This window comes from Protomyctophum bolini (genome assembly GCF_963924005.1).
Source record: "Protomyctophum bolini genome assembly, chromosome: 6".
NCBI lineage: Eukaryota > Metazoa > Chordata > Actinopteri > Myctophiformes > Myctophidae > Protomyctophum > Protomyctophum bolini.
The window spans coordinates 42,060,457-42,077,359 of NC_137867.1; the positions used below are offsets into that span (position 1 = coordinate 42,060,457).

Consider the following 16,903-nt stretch of genomic DNA (forward strand, 5'->3'; position numbering starts at 1 on the left):
CAAACTGTCTGCTAGCAACTAACTCCACCACCTCTCCCCCTCTCATGCTAGTAATTGACATTATATAAAGTCACACCACCAGCTTTGATGAGACAGTATTGCTTTGTTTTCAAAATATAAGGTTTTCTTAATTTTCCTCATTTCCTGAAACATGATAATTTTGGAGTTGTGGTTTCGTCCCGACAGCAGAGATGCTACCTTAGAATAGATGTAGACCTACTTGTCAGACCATTTCCCAATTTATTGTTCCAAGGGCCACAAGGGCGCTACGCAGCCGCCAGTTGAATACCCCTGAATTGTATGACTTCATTAAGGGCTGTTTGGTTGACTTTTATTGAGTAACTTAAAGGACCACTTCACCACTTTTCAACCTATCTTCATATAATAGGTCCTCACTAATAATCATGATAAAATTCGGTCTGGTTTATTAACCAGGCTAGTGAAGTGGTCCTTTAAGTGAATGATGTCTTTGTTAGAATTTATTTTGTAGGCCTACCTTGTGTGAATTGTCATGTTTCTTTTAATAGTTTGTATGACTATGAGCTGAGGACTGGAAATGAGACATGTCACTTTATTATGTCTTATGTTATGTCTTAGGTTAGCCTGGCTCCAGACCTGATCGCTACCATTAAAAAGAATCTGAAGTGAAACAAAATGAAAATTCAGACTCTAGTGTCAGGCTACTAGCCTGCCTTAATGCTTTTCAAATGTAATACAGTTCAATTAAAGTAAGAATATGGTGTTTGGTAGGACATGTGTGTAGTGTGACCAGATGTCCCTCTTTGCGTGGGACAGTCCCTCATTTCCAAGACTGTTCAGGTGTCCCACAGATTGAGACCCTGTCCCACATTGTGACTGATGACAGGCAATTGCATCAGTGTTCAAATGCCCTAATAGTTAGTCCCCTAATAGTTAGCCTTCTGTTGTAAAGCTCTCTTGTTGTCTCTTCCTGCAAGATGTGTTTTTAAGCCTGTTAAAATAGCATACAAATAAAAAATAAAGCATGCTTTTAAAACAAATTGTGAGACACCAGAGGAGTTTATAAATGATAGCCAATAGGCCTATGGTCGAATATGACATCAAGGCATTTAATAGCAACTCAAGTAGGCCTATAGTAAGTTGCTAACCCGGTACTCCAGTATCACTTGTGTGGGACAAGTGGGATGGGGGGGACGGGGTCCCCCCATCCCACTTGTCCCACATAAGCAATACTTCTGTCCCTCAAATGAGCAGTTTGGATCTGGTCACCCTACGTGTGTGTGTGTGTGTGTGTGTGTGTGTGTGTGTGTGTGTGTGTGTGTGTGTTTTGAGTGTTTTTTTCAAAACAAATTTGACTCCGTCCACATGGTGGCGTCGTATTTGCAGTCTTGTCTGTACTCCGTATACGGTCCTATAACCATAGAGACAGTAAATATATCTATGGCGCTAATGGCTAAGCTTTTACCATTCCCTTTCTCTTGTCAAACTTTATGTTCATGTTCAATGTGGTAATAATTCATAGTTCATTTTACAAGCACCGTGGAAGCGTCTGCGTATATATTTGCCTGCAACCGCTAAATGTCACCGTTTGACACTTGTCAAACGGTGACGTTGATGTTTCGGTGGAGACATACGAAGAGGAGCTGTGAGTTGTTTATTATTTGATTGATTGAATTACTGGTATTATTATTTTATTAACAGTATGCAGATAGAATGGGTACATTTCAAACGAAAGAAAGCACAACTCAATACGATTGTGGACGACAGACTGGTAAAGCATTACACTTGTGTGATGGGTCCACCATTTTCAATTCATCAGAACTCTAGGAAAGTGTACAAATAGCTAGGGCTCAAGTTGGGTTTATTTCTCCCAAAGTTAAGAAAAGGATCAATTAACAGATTTAGTTTATTTTAACAGCGTCGTTCTTTTTGTGTTGTTTAATTGTTATGTTGGACGAAATTGCTGATTAAACCTCACGTTTTCCCCTTGTTTTGTTATGCAGTAATAATCCCTGAGCTGTCTGGAACAGACTAAACCATGGACTGGCACCAGAGACTAGGACTGATTCCAGGGAAAATACAGAGAATGAATGTCCCACGTTGTGGTTATTATTCAGTGAAAGACAACAAACGACCACATACCATGATAGGCACTAATGACGATTTGGATCATACACCTTCATCCGATAGGCATAATATGTCATACAGGCTGAATTCCAATAATCTTAACCCAGAAATGGTCACATCTTCAGACCCAGATAGTGAACCAGAGGAACTGAGTGAGATCGATACAGAGTTGGCAAGGAAGATGAGAGAACTTAAACAGATTCAGAAGCAAATACTCTGCAAGAAAACTACTATTGCTATGAAAACAACTAGGCCGACAGGGAAGAGGGAAGAGGATCTCTCTAGCAAAGTGGACAGTTCTGTGAGAAATACTCTGCACTTTATGAATACAGGAGAAAAGGATGTAGGTTTCTCCTGCAGCAAACAGCCTTCAGCCTACAGCAATGGACCACTGAAAGAGAGGGTGGATGGTATTGTGCAGCGAAGAAGGAAAGCGTGGAAAATAACTACTGTAAGTACATTTACTAGTACTACAGTACTTAAAGTACAATTTTGAGGTATTAAATTGAACTTTACCTCAGTATTTCCGATTCCTAATATGTATTTATTTACTGCAGTTACTATAGTTACTTTGTAGATTTTGATTATTACAAAAAATCGGACTAACGTCTGCCCCCCGTCCTCTGTGAGGAATCTGTGGCTATTTATATTTTTTATTAATATTTGACCGACACAGCATACGTTATCTAGTGGTGTAGATGTCCGTATTTGTGCATCTGATGGTGTAACAAACTATTTTCCTTCCAACTGCTCAGGCCTTCTCCACTCCAACTGACCACCTTCCACCACCTAATCCTGTGGAGAAGACAAGTTTGTCAACCTTGAACAAAGATGACCATCCTCTAAAACTCAGAGTGAAAGCTTTGATGAACAGGCACCGTAATGCTGGTTTATTGGATTCACATGGGGAGGTTTGTAGCTTTGTTGAACACTTGTTCAGCCTTATCAAATTAGCACTTAACTATTGTACTACTGACTTCCACGCATATATTCAGAATTAAATACACTCACCACCAGCCACTTTATTAGGAGCACCTGTCCAACATAACATAAATTAACATACTCAGCCATGGCATGCAACTATAATGTCTAGCAATTTCTTGAAAATGTAGAATACATTAGTAAGCTTTTGAAGTACTGAGAAGCTCACTCAAAGTTTTAATTCCCTGATGCATGCTGCACTCTTTAACAGATAATTATGTTTTCTTACATGTGCCCTTTGGCAGATCCCTGTTAAACCACAACCTCCCAGCCAGAGCCCTACTACCACAGTTGAGGAAACGAACTCGACTGTCAATGGATTCCAGCGTTTCCTCAGTGTACTTAATAAAGGGGTGGACATTGAGATGCTGAATAGAATAGTCATTGATGACGATGAGCATCCTCCTACTGGTCAGGGTCTTCTGCATAGTCAGACCCCAGTTGTGAAGGAAAAGTCATGTGTGCGCGAGAGTGACAGCCAACGATTACAATGTGGAGCTGGGCAGAGGGACCGTCGGTCTGGCAGTGCAGAGAGGACAACTGAACTGCTCAATCAACATACCAACGAGGCATGTAAAAGAAACATCCAGCGTGAGGAGAAATCTGCCCAGAGTGACGACGGAGGCGACCGCCATTTTGGCTCTAGTTGTAGATCCAGGTCTCCCCCAGTGGTGGAAGAGAAGAAACCCAAACTGGAGCAGCATCAGGAAGACCTCCAGAACATTCTGAAGACAATTGGTTTTAGTATGGATGCAGATGACATGTGCAAACTAGAAGAACGTACACAGAAGAGGCTCTATGGGATAGAGAATGAAACCAAACTGAGGTCGGACAGGCCGAGTTCTAGTCCCTCCCGTCATCAGCATTCCCCCAGCAAAACCTCCAGGGATAGCGGAGAACAAACACAAATCTCTGAATACGGTCTACATTTTAGACAGAGAAGCAGAGAGAGCGGAAGTAGAGAGCAAAGGAGAGATGGAGACAACAATATAATTGCTTCCAGAGATGGCTCTACTGGTCGCCATCAGTATCTAGAGAACCCAGAATATCTTGTTACCTATCCTGATGCTGCATGTGAACAAAAGTTAGGACAAATAGAAAGTCAGAGAAGCAATCAGTTGGAAGGAGACTCAGAGTGCAGAGACTACATTCCACAGTCCTATACCGCTGGACTTCCAGTAGGAAAAAGGCGTCCTTTCTCTTGGCTAAAGGAGCAGCTGAAGTATGTTAGAAAGGAAACTGAGATCGAAGTAAAATCGTACCCACGCAACTCTGATTGGCTACGGAAGCAGCTAGCAGCAAAGGAACAGTACATTTTGAAGAGATTAGAGCAGAACTCAGACTTGTCACTGAGTGAAGGCCAAACTGGACAGCAATCCACCGTCAATATGGTCACCAAAGCAACATTCCAAACGGAAGAAAAGAAAATGCCAGGACAAAAGGAAGGACTAAAAGAAATGCCGAGCAAGGCGAGCAGCATACAAGGAAAGCAGTTGGAAGTAGAGTACACTGACAACATTCCAGAGTGCTATAGACGTGCTCTTCTTCCAGTAGGAATAGGGCGTGATCTCAAGTCACTACAGAACTGTCTAAGGTATGTTAGAAATAGTATAACTAAAGCAAAATGTGACCCTGAGTGGCTACAGAAGCAGCTAGAAGAAAAGAAACAGTACATTTTAATGATCATATATCCGAACACCAAGTAACTTAAGTAACTAGTTACCTTCAGTAATATTACTTTTTTCCAAAGGTAACTAGTTCTGTACAAGTGTATATACTGTATATAATATAACACAATAATATTGCGTTTAATTGTTTTTCAAAGGTTTATAATGCCCTGAGTCTGAACCAGTGTCTGATAAAAAGCTTAGCAATACACTTTAAATCTGCAATTGAGAAAGATTATTGTGTTCAAGTTTCATTCTTTCTGATATACCTGAATAAAATGAATAAATTTGCCTCCAGACCCATATCTTAAGACAGTGCAGCTCTCCTATTTCACATTTCAAAATCTTAACAGTGTAGACACTGGACAAAAACATTATGTAAAAGTTGATGTGACGAATAACAGGTTTTCCTTCCCCTTGTATGTTTAGAATATTTTAGAAGAAGTTTTCTCTTTTCGCGATTTACTTTTCTGCAGCAATAAATGGTAGCGTGTATTTGTCGTTTCTTGAAATACTCCATTCTTTTAGCTTTCCGGGGCCTCCGTGTCCCCTAGTCACTATTTTTGGTGTGTCTCCCGTGGTGGGCAGATTCAGGCAGATCCAGTATGATATACCGTATTGTCCCTATAAGCACTGATTATAAGACTACCTCCATTTTTCAAGACTCATTTGTGAAAAAAGAACATTGAATGTCAAACAGTCTAGATTATAATATGACCCCAGTCTTATATTCAGGCCAATAGGGCAGATGGTATATTTTAAGTTGTATTACTTCATTAAGGGCTGTTTTGTTGATTTAAGTGTATGTCTTTGTTATATTTCTTTTTGTACCTCGTGAATTGTCATGTTTTTTTTGCTAGTTGTACAACTTGTACTAGCCTATTAGCCTGGCTCCAGACCTGAATCGCTACCATTTAAAAAATATGAAGTGAAACGAAATAAAAATTCAGACTCAGTGTCAGGCTAGCCTGTGGTTATTGCTTTTCAAATGTAATACAGTTGAATGATTAAAGTAATGAACACATACGAATGTCAATACAATAATGTGATTCATTTCAACTTATTGTGAAATGGGGCATTCTGCATAATGAGTATTTTTTATGGTTGGTTGGTAGGACGAATACTGTCATTTTAATGCCAAAACCATGACTTTACTTACTTTAATAACATTGTCATATTGCCACTTCACTGTGTGTGTGTGTGTGTGTGTGTGTGTGTGTGTGTGTGTGTGTGTGTGTGTGTGTGTGTGTGCGTGTGTGTGTGTGTGCGTGTGCGTGTGCGTGTGCGAGTTTGTGTGAGAGTGAGAAAAGTGTTTTATTTTTTACCAACAAATGTAACTCCCGTCCACATGGTGGCGGTATTTGCAGTTTGAACACCATAGCCATGTTTGCATGTTTGGTTAAGCTTTTAGCATTCTCTTCCTCTTGTTAATATTTGTATGTGCATGGTCAACGACGTGGTCATTAAAATTAATCGTTTTTACAAGCACCGTGGAAGCGTATATGTAGCACTAGCCTCGATACCCAGGCTTTCAGCGTATATGTAACCGCTAAATGTCACCGTTTGACACTATAGCAACGACAGATTGATGTTTCGTTGGAGACAGACACGGAAGAGGACTCACTCAGAGGAGCTGTGAGTTGTGTTTATTATTTAACTATAGGAAAGTGTACAATAAATGGGGATACGTTTTGATTGATTGAAGTATTTATTAACAGTTTGCAGAATTACAGTACTTTTCAAGCACAATTAACTCAATACAAAAACTTAACTGTGAGTGGACGACACCATTACAATAGGGCCCACCGTTTTCAATTCATCAAAAACATTTAGAGACATACAAATATACACTAATATATATAGCCCAAAACAGGAAATCATAGAGGCAAAAAGGGTGTGGGCCTGTGGGGGATTCAGAGTAGGTGCCCTTTGAGAGCGGTTTTGAAGGAGTCAAAGGATTCGCATGTCTTAATGACTGTTGGTAGGGCGTTCCACATTTTGGTGGCATAGGAGCGAAATGAATTTCCCTTGTTGGTGCCGAATCTGGGTTGCACATAGTTTGTTGAACTCCCTCTGGTGTTGTGGGTGTTGACTTCTGATGGATATAAAAATATAATCCATCTTTTAATGACGATAGCTTGGAAAGGACTGTATAATTAAGAAAACATTGTAAATATCTATAACTTCAATAGCTCAGCAGGGAGACCAATTAAATACCGTGCTGTATTTACCTTAAAATGAGTGAATAGCCCTTTAAATGACCATCACTGTACCAAAAATAGAAACATACCTTAAAAAATGATTTGGAGGCAGATGAAATAAAGTTCGGAGAGAGTTTAAGGTTTAACCATTATTTTAGTAGGTATAAAGTCAACTTACATAGAGAATGTGCTACATGGTTCAGATAATAGTATTTACATCAATATAATTTAGAATAATCAATTGTTGATTCCAAAAGAACCCGAAGCTGAACTGAACTTCCGAACTGAACTCCGGACCTGAACCCCTCTTCACAGTATTTGTTCCAGGCTAAATACTGCAGATCACGTCAGATTTGTTGATCTAATGTTCATTGGCTGTAGATGTTTCATGTCCGCAATGTCAGATGACAAAACCAGTGTTGGCGCTCTTTCATTAGTGCAACGCCTAGATGATGAGGATGGCGTAGCGACGCAGAGTTCATCTTCCTTGGTTCAGTCATTGATGCCCATTGAAGCCTGGAGAGCGCCTAGGCAGGCGTTGCCAGGCAACCTGTAGATAACTTTCCCTGCACTGTACTTTCGGCAGAGAAAGAACGCTCCCTGACTCAGTGAGCAGCTATCTCACTCGGCCAAGGTCATATGCATGTAGACTCCAACCATAATAGACACTTCATTATTGCACGTTTGTGGCTGGTGGCAGACAACATGGAGACTGAATAAGGAGTCAACAAGATAAAATGGGTCTTATCTGTTTACAAACTAATGTCCAGTGGTCAATGTCTCATATTCTCCTGAACTTTGACCCAGGCCGGATCATTCATATTGTCACCTTATGCTCCAGATTAGCCCAAATTTTTTGATTCTCGTAGAGGTTTTTTTCGATTCTGACGAATCTCTCTACGAGAGTCAAAACGCTAACTCCGCCCCTAATGTCGAAGAAGCAAACTGATGCCTTTAAATCACTCTTACCTTGTACAAATGCAAAATCTAAGCTGCTTTTCATGTTGCCCCACTTGTTTGTGAGCTCTGCGGAAGCATATTAAACTCTGTCAATGCTTATTTTTCAATAAAAAACGTTTTATAGTCAACTCTGTTTCTGAGTATTTCTTTCACCCGCAGCCATCTTGCTTTTCTCTCCATTGTAAATACGGTAAACGGCGCAACAGAATTGTAAATGCGGTAAACGGCGCAACAGAATATTGCCCGCGACCCTAGCGGCCAGGGTTCTCTTGCGCATTTACAATGGAGAGAAAAGCAAGATGGCTAAAATACCTTTTTTATTGAAAAATAAGCATTGACAGAGTTTAATATGCTTCCGCAGAGCTCACAAACAAGTGGGGCAACATGAAAAGCAGCTTAGATTTTGCATTTGTACAAGGTAAGAGTGATTTAAAGGCATCAGTTTGCTTCTTCGACATTAGGGGCGGAGTTAGCGTTTTGACTCTCGTAGAGAGATTCGTCAGAATCGAAAAAAACCTCTACGAGAATCAAAAAATTTGGGCTAGCTCCAGATCATCGTTTTACTCTTAGCCTACGGCCTGTTTATACAGCGTTGTTCCTAATCATCCTAAATGTCATGTCATTCAGGTTTATGGCCAAAATATGTTTTCATCTGTCCCATTTAATATCTTGTTGACTCCTTATTCAGTCTCCATGTTGTCTGCCACCAGCCACAAACGTGCAATAATGAAGTGTCTATTATGGTTGGAGTCTACATGCATATGACCTTGGCCGAGTGAGATAGCTGCTCACTGAGTCAGGGAGTGTTCTTTCTCTGCCGAAAGTACAGTGCAGGGAAAGTTATCTACAGGTTGCCTGGCAACGCCTGCCTAGGCGCTCTCCAGGCTTCAATGGGCATCAATGACTGAACCAAGGAAGATGAACTCTGCGTCGCTACGCCATCCTCATCATCTAGGCGCTGCACTAATGAAAGAGCGCCAACACTGGTTTTGTCATCTGACATTGCGGACATGAAACATCTACAGCCAATGAACATTATATCAACAAATCTGACGTGATCTGCAGTATTTAGCCTGGAACAAATACTGTGAAGAGGGGTTCAGGTCCGGAGTTCAGTTCGGAAGTTCAGTTCAGCTTCGGGTTCTTTTGGAATCAACAATTGATTATTCTAAATTATATTGATGTAAATACTATTATCTGAACCATGTAGCACATTCTCTATGTAAGTTGACTTTATACCTACTAAAATAATGGTTAAACCTTAAACTCTCTCCGAACTTTATTTCATCTGCCTCCAAATCATTTTTTAAGGTATGTTTCTATTTTTGGTACAGTGATGGTCATTTAAAGGGCTATTCACTCATTTTAAGGTAAATACAGCACGGTATTTAATTGGTCTCCCTGCTGAGCTATTGAAGTTATAGATATTTACAATGTTTTCTTAATTATACAGTCCTTTCAAAGCTATCGTCATTAAAAGATGGATTATATTTTTATATCCATCAACTTCGTTGACATTAGACAGACCATGGCCATGCGTATCTTGGTAGTTTATCGAAGGTGTTGTGGTACCAAGTTGGGGTTATTTCTCTCAAAGTTAAAAAAGGATCAATTAACAGATTTAGCTTATTTTAACATTGTTGTAGTTTTTTTTTTGTGTTTTTTGATTGATTGATTGAAATATGTATTAACAGTTTGTAGAATTACAGTACATTTCAAGCACAGACTCAATACAAAGACTGTTAACTGTCAGTGGACGACCCAATTAAGCGTTACACTTGTTTACAACAGGGTCCACATTGTTTAATTCATCAAAACATTTAGAGACATACAAATAGACACTTCTATGTAGTTAAAGAACAGAACAGGAATTCATCATATAGGAAGAAAAAGGGGAAAAGATACATATACAGTGAGGGGAAAGGGGGGGGGGGGGATTCAGATTTTACAGAGGCCAGTTTCGAATTGCAGCCATCCGTAGGTGCCCTTTGAGAGCGGTTTTGAAGGAGTCAAGGGATTCACATGTCTTAATGACTGTTGGTAGGGCGTTCCACATTTTGGTGGCATAGGAGTGAAAATAATTTAGTCCCTTGTTTGTGCCGAATCTGGGTTGTACATGGTTTGTTGCACTCCCTCTGGTGTTGTGGGTGTGGACAGGTAGACAGGTACATGGGTATCTTAGTGGTGTATCGAATCTTGTGGACCAGACCCATTGCAAGATGCTGTACTCTGTCGTCGACCCTAAGCCATCCCAGCCTGTCAAAGTGGGCAGGGGTGAGGTGGGTTCGGGGGGTGAGGCCAAGTAGGAGCCTGCCCAGTTTGTTTTGGGAGGTCTGGAGCCTTGTTTTAAGGGCCTTTGAGGTGCTGTGGTACCAAGAGGTGGATGCATAGTCAAAGAATCCTTGTACGAGGGCTCCGGTTAAGATCTTCAAGGTGTTTTTGTTGACCAGTGAGGAGATCCTGTAAAGGAATCTTGTTCTTTGATTTACTTTTTTGATTACGTTGGTGGCCATTTTATCACCGGAAAGATTGGCCTCCAGGATGGAACCTAGGTAGGTCATTTCATCTTTTCGTGTGATAATGTTGTCACCCACTCTAACCAAGAAGCCATCTGCCTTGCTGAGATTACTATTTGATCCGAAGAGAATGGATTCAGTTTTTCCCAGGTGTAAGGATAGTTTGTTATCAGCGAGCCAGGTGCAGATTCTACCGAGTTCAGAGCTGAGGGTCTTTTCAACCTGCAGTTTGTTCCTGTCTGAGACCAGCAGTGCTGAGTCGTCTGCGAACAGGAACAAGTTGCAGTCACAAGCTGATGTCATGTCGTTAACATATATTAGGAACAGTAAAGTCCCTAGTATGCTTCCTTGAGGGACGCCACAGCTCACTGGGAGGGGGGGGGGGGGACAGTGTTCCGTTCACCTCCACCATCTGTTCTCTCCCCTCCAGGTAGGATTGCATCCAGCTCACTGATGTGCTATCAAAACCAATAGCTTTAAGCTTGTTAACCAGTATGGAGTGGTTCACGGTGTCAAAAGTGTACGTGTTATGTTGGACGTTTGCTGATTTTAAACCATGTTTTCCCCTTGTTTTGTTATGCAGTAATAATCCCTAAACTGGATGGATCCTACAGACTGGCAATTACACTCACCAGAGACAATGGAAATGCCTTCATTGATCCAAGACCAAGACGAGATTCCAGGGAAAATACAGAGAATGAATGTCCCACGTTGTGGTTATTATTCAGTAAAAGACAACAAACGACCACATACCATGATGGGCACTAATGACGATTTGGAGCATCATACACCTTCATCCGACAGGCATAATATGTCATACAGGCTGAATTCCAATAATCTTAACCCAGAAATGGTCACATCTTCAGACCCAGATAGCGAACCAGAGGAACTGAGTGAGATAGATAAAGAGTTGGCAAGGAAGAGGAGAGAACTTAAAGAGATTGAGAAGCAAATACTCTGCAAGAAAACTACTACAATTGCTATGAAAACAACAACAGGGCCACCCTTAAAAAGCATCCTAAAAGCAAAGACACCATGTCAGATGACAACAACAACAGAGCCACCCTTAAAAAGCATCCTAAAAGCAAAGACACCATGTCAGATGATGTTTAAAGAAGACCGGGAAGAGGATCTCTCTAGCAAAGTGGACAGTTCTGTGAGAAATACTCTGCCCTTCATGAATACAGGAGAAAAGGATGAAGGTTTCTCCTGCAGCAAACAGCCTTCAAGTTCAGCGTACAGCAATAGAACACTGAAAGAGAGGGTGGATGGTATCGTGCAGCGAAGGAAAGCGTGGAGAGACTACTGTACTACTGTAAGTACATTTACTCAAGTATACTTCAGTTTTGAATTTTGAGGTATTAAATTTGACTTTACTTCAGCATTTTTTATTCCTAAATACTTTTACTTCTACTCCACTACATCTCAGAGGCAAATATTATCACATAGTTGGTGACATTTAATCATGCAGTTTTTACGGCTCTGACCCTGATGAAGGCTCCATAGCCAAAATAATCTGTCTATTTCTTTGAATTAATATTTGACCTACACAGCGTACGTTATCTAGTGGTGTAGATGTCCGTATATGTGCATCTGATGGTGTAACAAACTATATTCCTTCCAACTGCTCAGGCCTTCTCCACTCCAACTGACCACCTTCCACCACCTAATCCTGTGGAGAAGACAAGTTTGTCGACCTTGAACAAAGATGACCATCCTCTAAAACTCAGAATGAAAGCTTTGATGAACAGGCACCGTAATTCTGGTTTATTGGATTCACATGGGGAGGTTTGTAGCTTTGTTGAACACTTGTTCAGCCTTATCAAACTAGCACTTAACTATTGTACAATTCCTTACCTCCACGTATATACCGGTATTCATAATGAATACACTCACCACCAGCCACTTTATTAGGAGCGCCTGTCCAACATAACATAAATTAACATGAGCATATACTCAGCCATGGTATTCAACTATAGTTGAAATTACTAAGCTTGTGAAGTACTGAGTAGTACTGAGAAGCTCACTCAAAGTTTTAATTCCCTGATGCATGCTGCACTCTTTAACAGATAATGATGTTTTCTTACATGTGCCCTTTGGCAGATCCCTGTTAAACCACAACCTCCAAGCCAGAGCCCTACTACAACAGTTGAGGAAAATAACTCGACTGTCAATGGATTCCAGCGTTTCCTCAGTGTACTTAATAAAGGGGTGGACATTGAGATGCTGAATAAAATACTCATTGATCACAATGAGCATCCTCCTACTGGTCAGGGTCTTCTGCATAGTAGTCAGACCCCAGTTGTGAAGGAAAAGTCAGGTGTGTGTGAGAGTGACAGCCAACGAGACTGTCAGCCTCGCAGTGAAGAGAGGAAGACTGAACTACTCAATCAACACATTTCCAATGAGGGGTGTAAAATAAACTTACAGCTCGAGGAGAAATCTGCCCAGAGTGATGATAGAGGCGACCACCATTTTGGTTCTAGTCGTAGATCCAGGTCTCCCCCAGTGGTGGAAGAGAAGAAACCCAAACTGGAGCAGCATCAGGGAGATCTCCAGAACATTCTGAAGATGATTGGTTTTAGTATGGATGCAGATGACATGTGCAAACTAGCAGAACGTACACAGAAGAGGCTCTATGGTATGAAGAATGAAACCGAACTGAGGTCGAACGGTACAGCTCTGAGCAAAAGAAGTCCTCAGCATGTACGAAGTGATCACAGTCGTTACTCTTCATCAACCTCAGTGTCTGACAGGCCTAGTTCTAGTCCCTCCCATCATCAGCATTCCCCCAGCAAAACCTCCAGGGATAGCAGGAAACAAACACAATGTTCTGAATACGGTCTACACTTTAGACAGAGAAGCAGAGAGAGAGGGAGAGAACGAGATGGAGATAAGAATATCATTGTTTCCAGAGATGGCTCTACTACTCGCCATCAGTATCTAGAGAAACCAGAATATCTTGTTACCTATCCTGATGCAATGTACAATTCCAATGCTGCTTCTGCAATTCCATCATACACTTCAGTCCGGCACTCAGAGTACAGTACCTACCACAGTGACACTAGCAACTGTGCTTCCTTGAACTATGGGTCCAATGACATCCCACCACCTTCGTCCTCCTTTCCCCCTGCTTTTTGCAATTATTCAATGACTCTTTTATGTCCCTCTGCTGACACTGTAGCCTTGGATGGCCATGTTTACCCTCATCCATATCTGCCTGCTGGTTGCAACACTGCACCTGGACATTCTCACTTCAACTCAGATCTGTCACTGATCGAGGGCCAAAGTGGACTGCGGCCATTACCTCGTAACCTCCACATCAACCCTCAATGTCAGACAAAACTCACTGATATGAAAATACAAACAAAACAACCGGCAGAACAAATACATGGACAAGAATTGTCTAATGGGAAGAAGGAGCTAGATACCACAGAGCAGAACTCAGACCTGTCATTGAGTGAAGGCCAAACTGGACGACGGCAGTCAGACCTTTGTTACCTTCACATAATCAATACTGTCCAGCACTCGGAGTACACTGACTACCATAGAGACACTAGTAACGGTCCGTCCTCAGCAGCTTGGAACGATGTGTCTAATGACAACCCACCTTCGTCCTCCTGTCCCCCTGGTTTGTGTAATTCAATTATTCCGGTATGTCCCTCTGCTGACACTGGAGCCTTACTTCATCCACCTGCTGGCTACAACGATGCACCTGGACATTCCTGCTTAAACTCAAATCTGTCACTGACTGAGACTGAGGGCTTACAAGGACAGCAGTTGACTACACTGCACTGCACTGACTACATTGCTACAATGTCTGCATTGCATAGACGTGTTCTTCGTCCAGTAAGAAAATGGACAAGTTTCCCTAACATAATGAAGGAGCTGAAGTATATTAGAAAGTGGATAGCTCAAACAGACTGTGATTGGCTACCCAACTCTAAGTGGCTACAAGAGCAGATAGCAGCAAAGGAAAAGGACATTTTAATGATCCTAAATCCAGACCCGTCACTGATTGAGGGACAGGACAGGTACATTGACCACATTGCACCGGTCTATAGACAGGCTCTTCGTTCAGTAAAAGGGCGTCCTTTCTCTTGGCTACATGCTGAGCTGAAGAGGGTTAGGCAGTGGATAGCTCGAGCAAACATTGACACTAAACACAACTATGAGTATCTAAAGAAGCGGCTAGCAGCAAAGGAACAGGACATTTTAATGATCCTAAATCCGAGCTCAGACCTGTCACTAATTGAAGGCCAAACTGGACAGCAATCTGCCGTCAATAATAATCCTATTTCAGTATGTTCGCTAAAGAAGAAGAAAAATTGGCAACCGCGTGCACAGCTGCGTGCAGCACACATGGAGGAAATAAAGAATGAAATAGAGGAAATAAAAGCAAACCTGACGAAAGAGGTGAGCATATTGTCTTTCTAACTAGCATTTACCACTTATTTTTTGTCATTTATATCTAATGTTTTCATTTCATGCATTCACTCTATCCTTGACATTATAAGGCAGCATGTACATTTTCGTTCTAGTCATTAGAACTTTTAGCTGGCTATACAGTGTATCTCCATAATATGCTATCTGGAGGCAACCCGTGCTCACCAAGATGTCATTGCGTATCTTACCAACCATGTTGACGCAGAGGAAGTGATCATACTGTAACTTGATTCCCATCTTATTGCCATGCAACTCAAATGACACTGAGTCAGTCAGCCTGTCTTGTTATCGATGTTTTCTGTTTGGACTCACTGTTGGTTTTATTTTATTACTTGTATCTCTTATACAGGTTGCTGGTGTGGTGAAATCAGACCTGTCACTGAGTGAAGGCCAAACTGGACAGCAATCCGCCATCAATCCGCCATCAATATATGTGAAAAATATATGGAAAGTTAAACGTCTAAGGTGCATCCATGCGAAGCCCCTCTATTCAAGCCTCAAGCGGAGCCTGCGGCACCACCAACGGCAATGTGGAGCCTGCGGAACCATTGCGGCTCGAGAATCCACCATTCCTGAATAAAGTGCCTGGTTCTGGGAGTCTGGTGCAACGCACCGGGGCTGGACCTGGTGAGAGCATGAGTGGACCTGGTGAGACGTAGGAGGGGCCCGGACAGGAGTCAACCCACAGAGCCTAGTCCTTCCACGCGCCAGAATGGTGCCTCCCGGGCCCGGCAGAGTAGTTCAGGAGGAACGGATTGTGTGGCCCTGGTTTTTCCCTAATGGGACTGATCGAGGGTAGCTACTGGGACATTTTAATGAAAATGGCAGAGGAAGGACAAAAAGAAAGTCAGAGAAGTCCCTCTGCTGACACTGGAGCCTTACTTGGACAGGTTTACCCTCATCCACATCCACCTGCTGGCTACAACGATGCACTACAACTTGATTCCCATCTTATCGCCATGCAACTCAAATGACATTGAGTCAGTCAGCCTGTCTTGTCATCGATGTTTTCTGTTGCTTTATTGTACTTGCCATCTTGCATACAGGTTGCTGCTGCTGGTGTGGTGAGCAGGGAAGCAGCATTGAGTGTACAGTAAGTGTTCACCAAGACTTGTACCGGGCCTCCTCACCATGGCCACACAAATGGTAACTGACTTGTACCAGGCCTCCTCACCATGGCCACAAATGGTAACTGACTTGTACCGGGCCTCCTCACCATGGCCACAAATGGTAACTGACTTGTACCGGGCCTCCTCACCATGGCCACAAATGGTAACTGACTTGTACCGGGCCTCCTCACCATGGCCACAAATGGTAACTGACTTGTACCGGGCTTCCTCACCATGGCCACAAATGGTAACTGACTTGTACCGGGCCTCCTCACCATGGCCACACAAATGGTAACTGACTTGTACCGGGCCTCCTCACCATGGCCACAAATGGTAACTGACTTGTACCGGGCCTCCTCACCATGGCCACACAAATGGTAACTGAATCATTGTCTCACAACGCCAGGCCACAGGTCCCCAGAAAAGAGGTCTGATGCAGCAGGCCTACCGTTTTGTGAACACGCCCTGGTATCTGACCTACCATTATGCTACTGCCTTCTGGGTACATTTAGAAACGCAAAGGTCAGGGGAGCGCACCCTCCGATAACAATTTAGTCGTTATGCAGCTTTTCCCCGCTGCTTGTCACTACTGGCTACCCGCCAGTGTGAAGACCCCTTTTAAGGGACACGGCGCCTCTGTCCTACTCCCCCTGCTCAACATTACCCATTGACGGATGCACCCGCCCGGCTCCCCTCCGATGAACACAGATTTTGATTTTGTTTTTGTATAGACACGAAGCTGCAAAGCCGAATGCTGAGGTGGTGAGGAGGTACCTTTTTTGTGCTACCTGAGTGCATCGTTGTCAAGTAGGCCGGTGGCCGACGGGCACATACGTACATGTCTAGTATGAATAATGGAACAGTCTGAAACGATCTTTATAATGTGTTTTATTTTCTAGTCAACAAGGACATTGGTG

The 16,903-nt window shown here is 42.4% G+C and overlaps 1 protein-coding gene across 2 annotated transcripts; it reads left to right on the plus strand.

The window, feature by feature from the left end:
- The first annotated feature begins 2,204 nt into the window (after window positions 1–2,204).
- Window positions 2,205–16,135, plus strand: LOC308317712 (uncharacterized protein). Of its 2 annotated transcripts, XM_080766958.1 has the most exons (5): window positions 6,187–6,389; window positions 11,015–11,746; window positions 12,064–12,219; window positions 12,535–14,847; window positions 15,227–16,135. In XM_080766958.1, the coding sequence occupies exons 2-5, from the start codon at window positions 11,033–11,035 to the stop codon at window positions 15,455–15,457; spliced, it is 3,414 nt and encodes a 1,137-aa protein (XP_080623084.1). In that variant the 5' UTR covers window positions 6,187–6,389; window positions 11,015–11,032; the 3' UTR covers window positions 15,458–16,135. The 2 variants fall into 2 exon arrangements, with proteins under 2 accessions (XP_080623085.1, XP_080623084.1); XM_080766959.1 differs by lacking the exons at window positions 6,187–6,389; window positions 12,064–12,219; window positions 12,535–14,847; window positions 15,227–16,135 and adding exons at window positions 2,205–2,557; window positions 2,862–3,017; window positions 3,333–4,681 and having other exon boundaries at window positions 11,015–11,209.
- The last annotated feature ends 768 nt before the right edge of the window (window positions 16,136–16,903 follow it).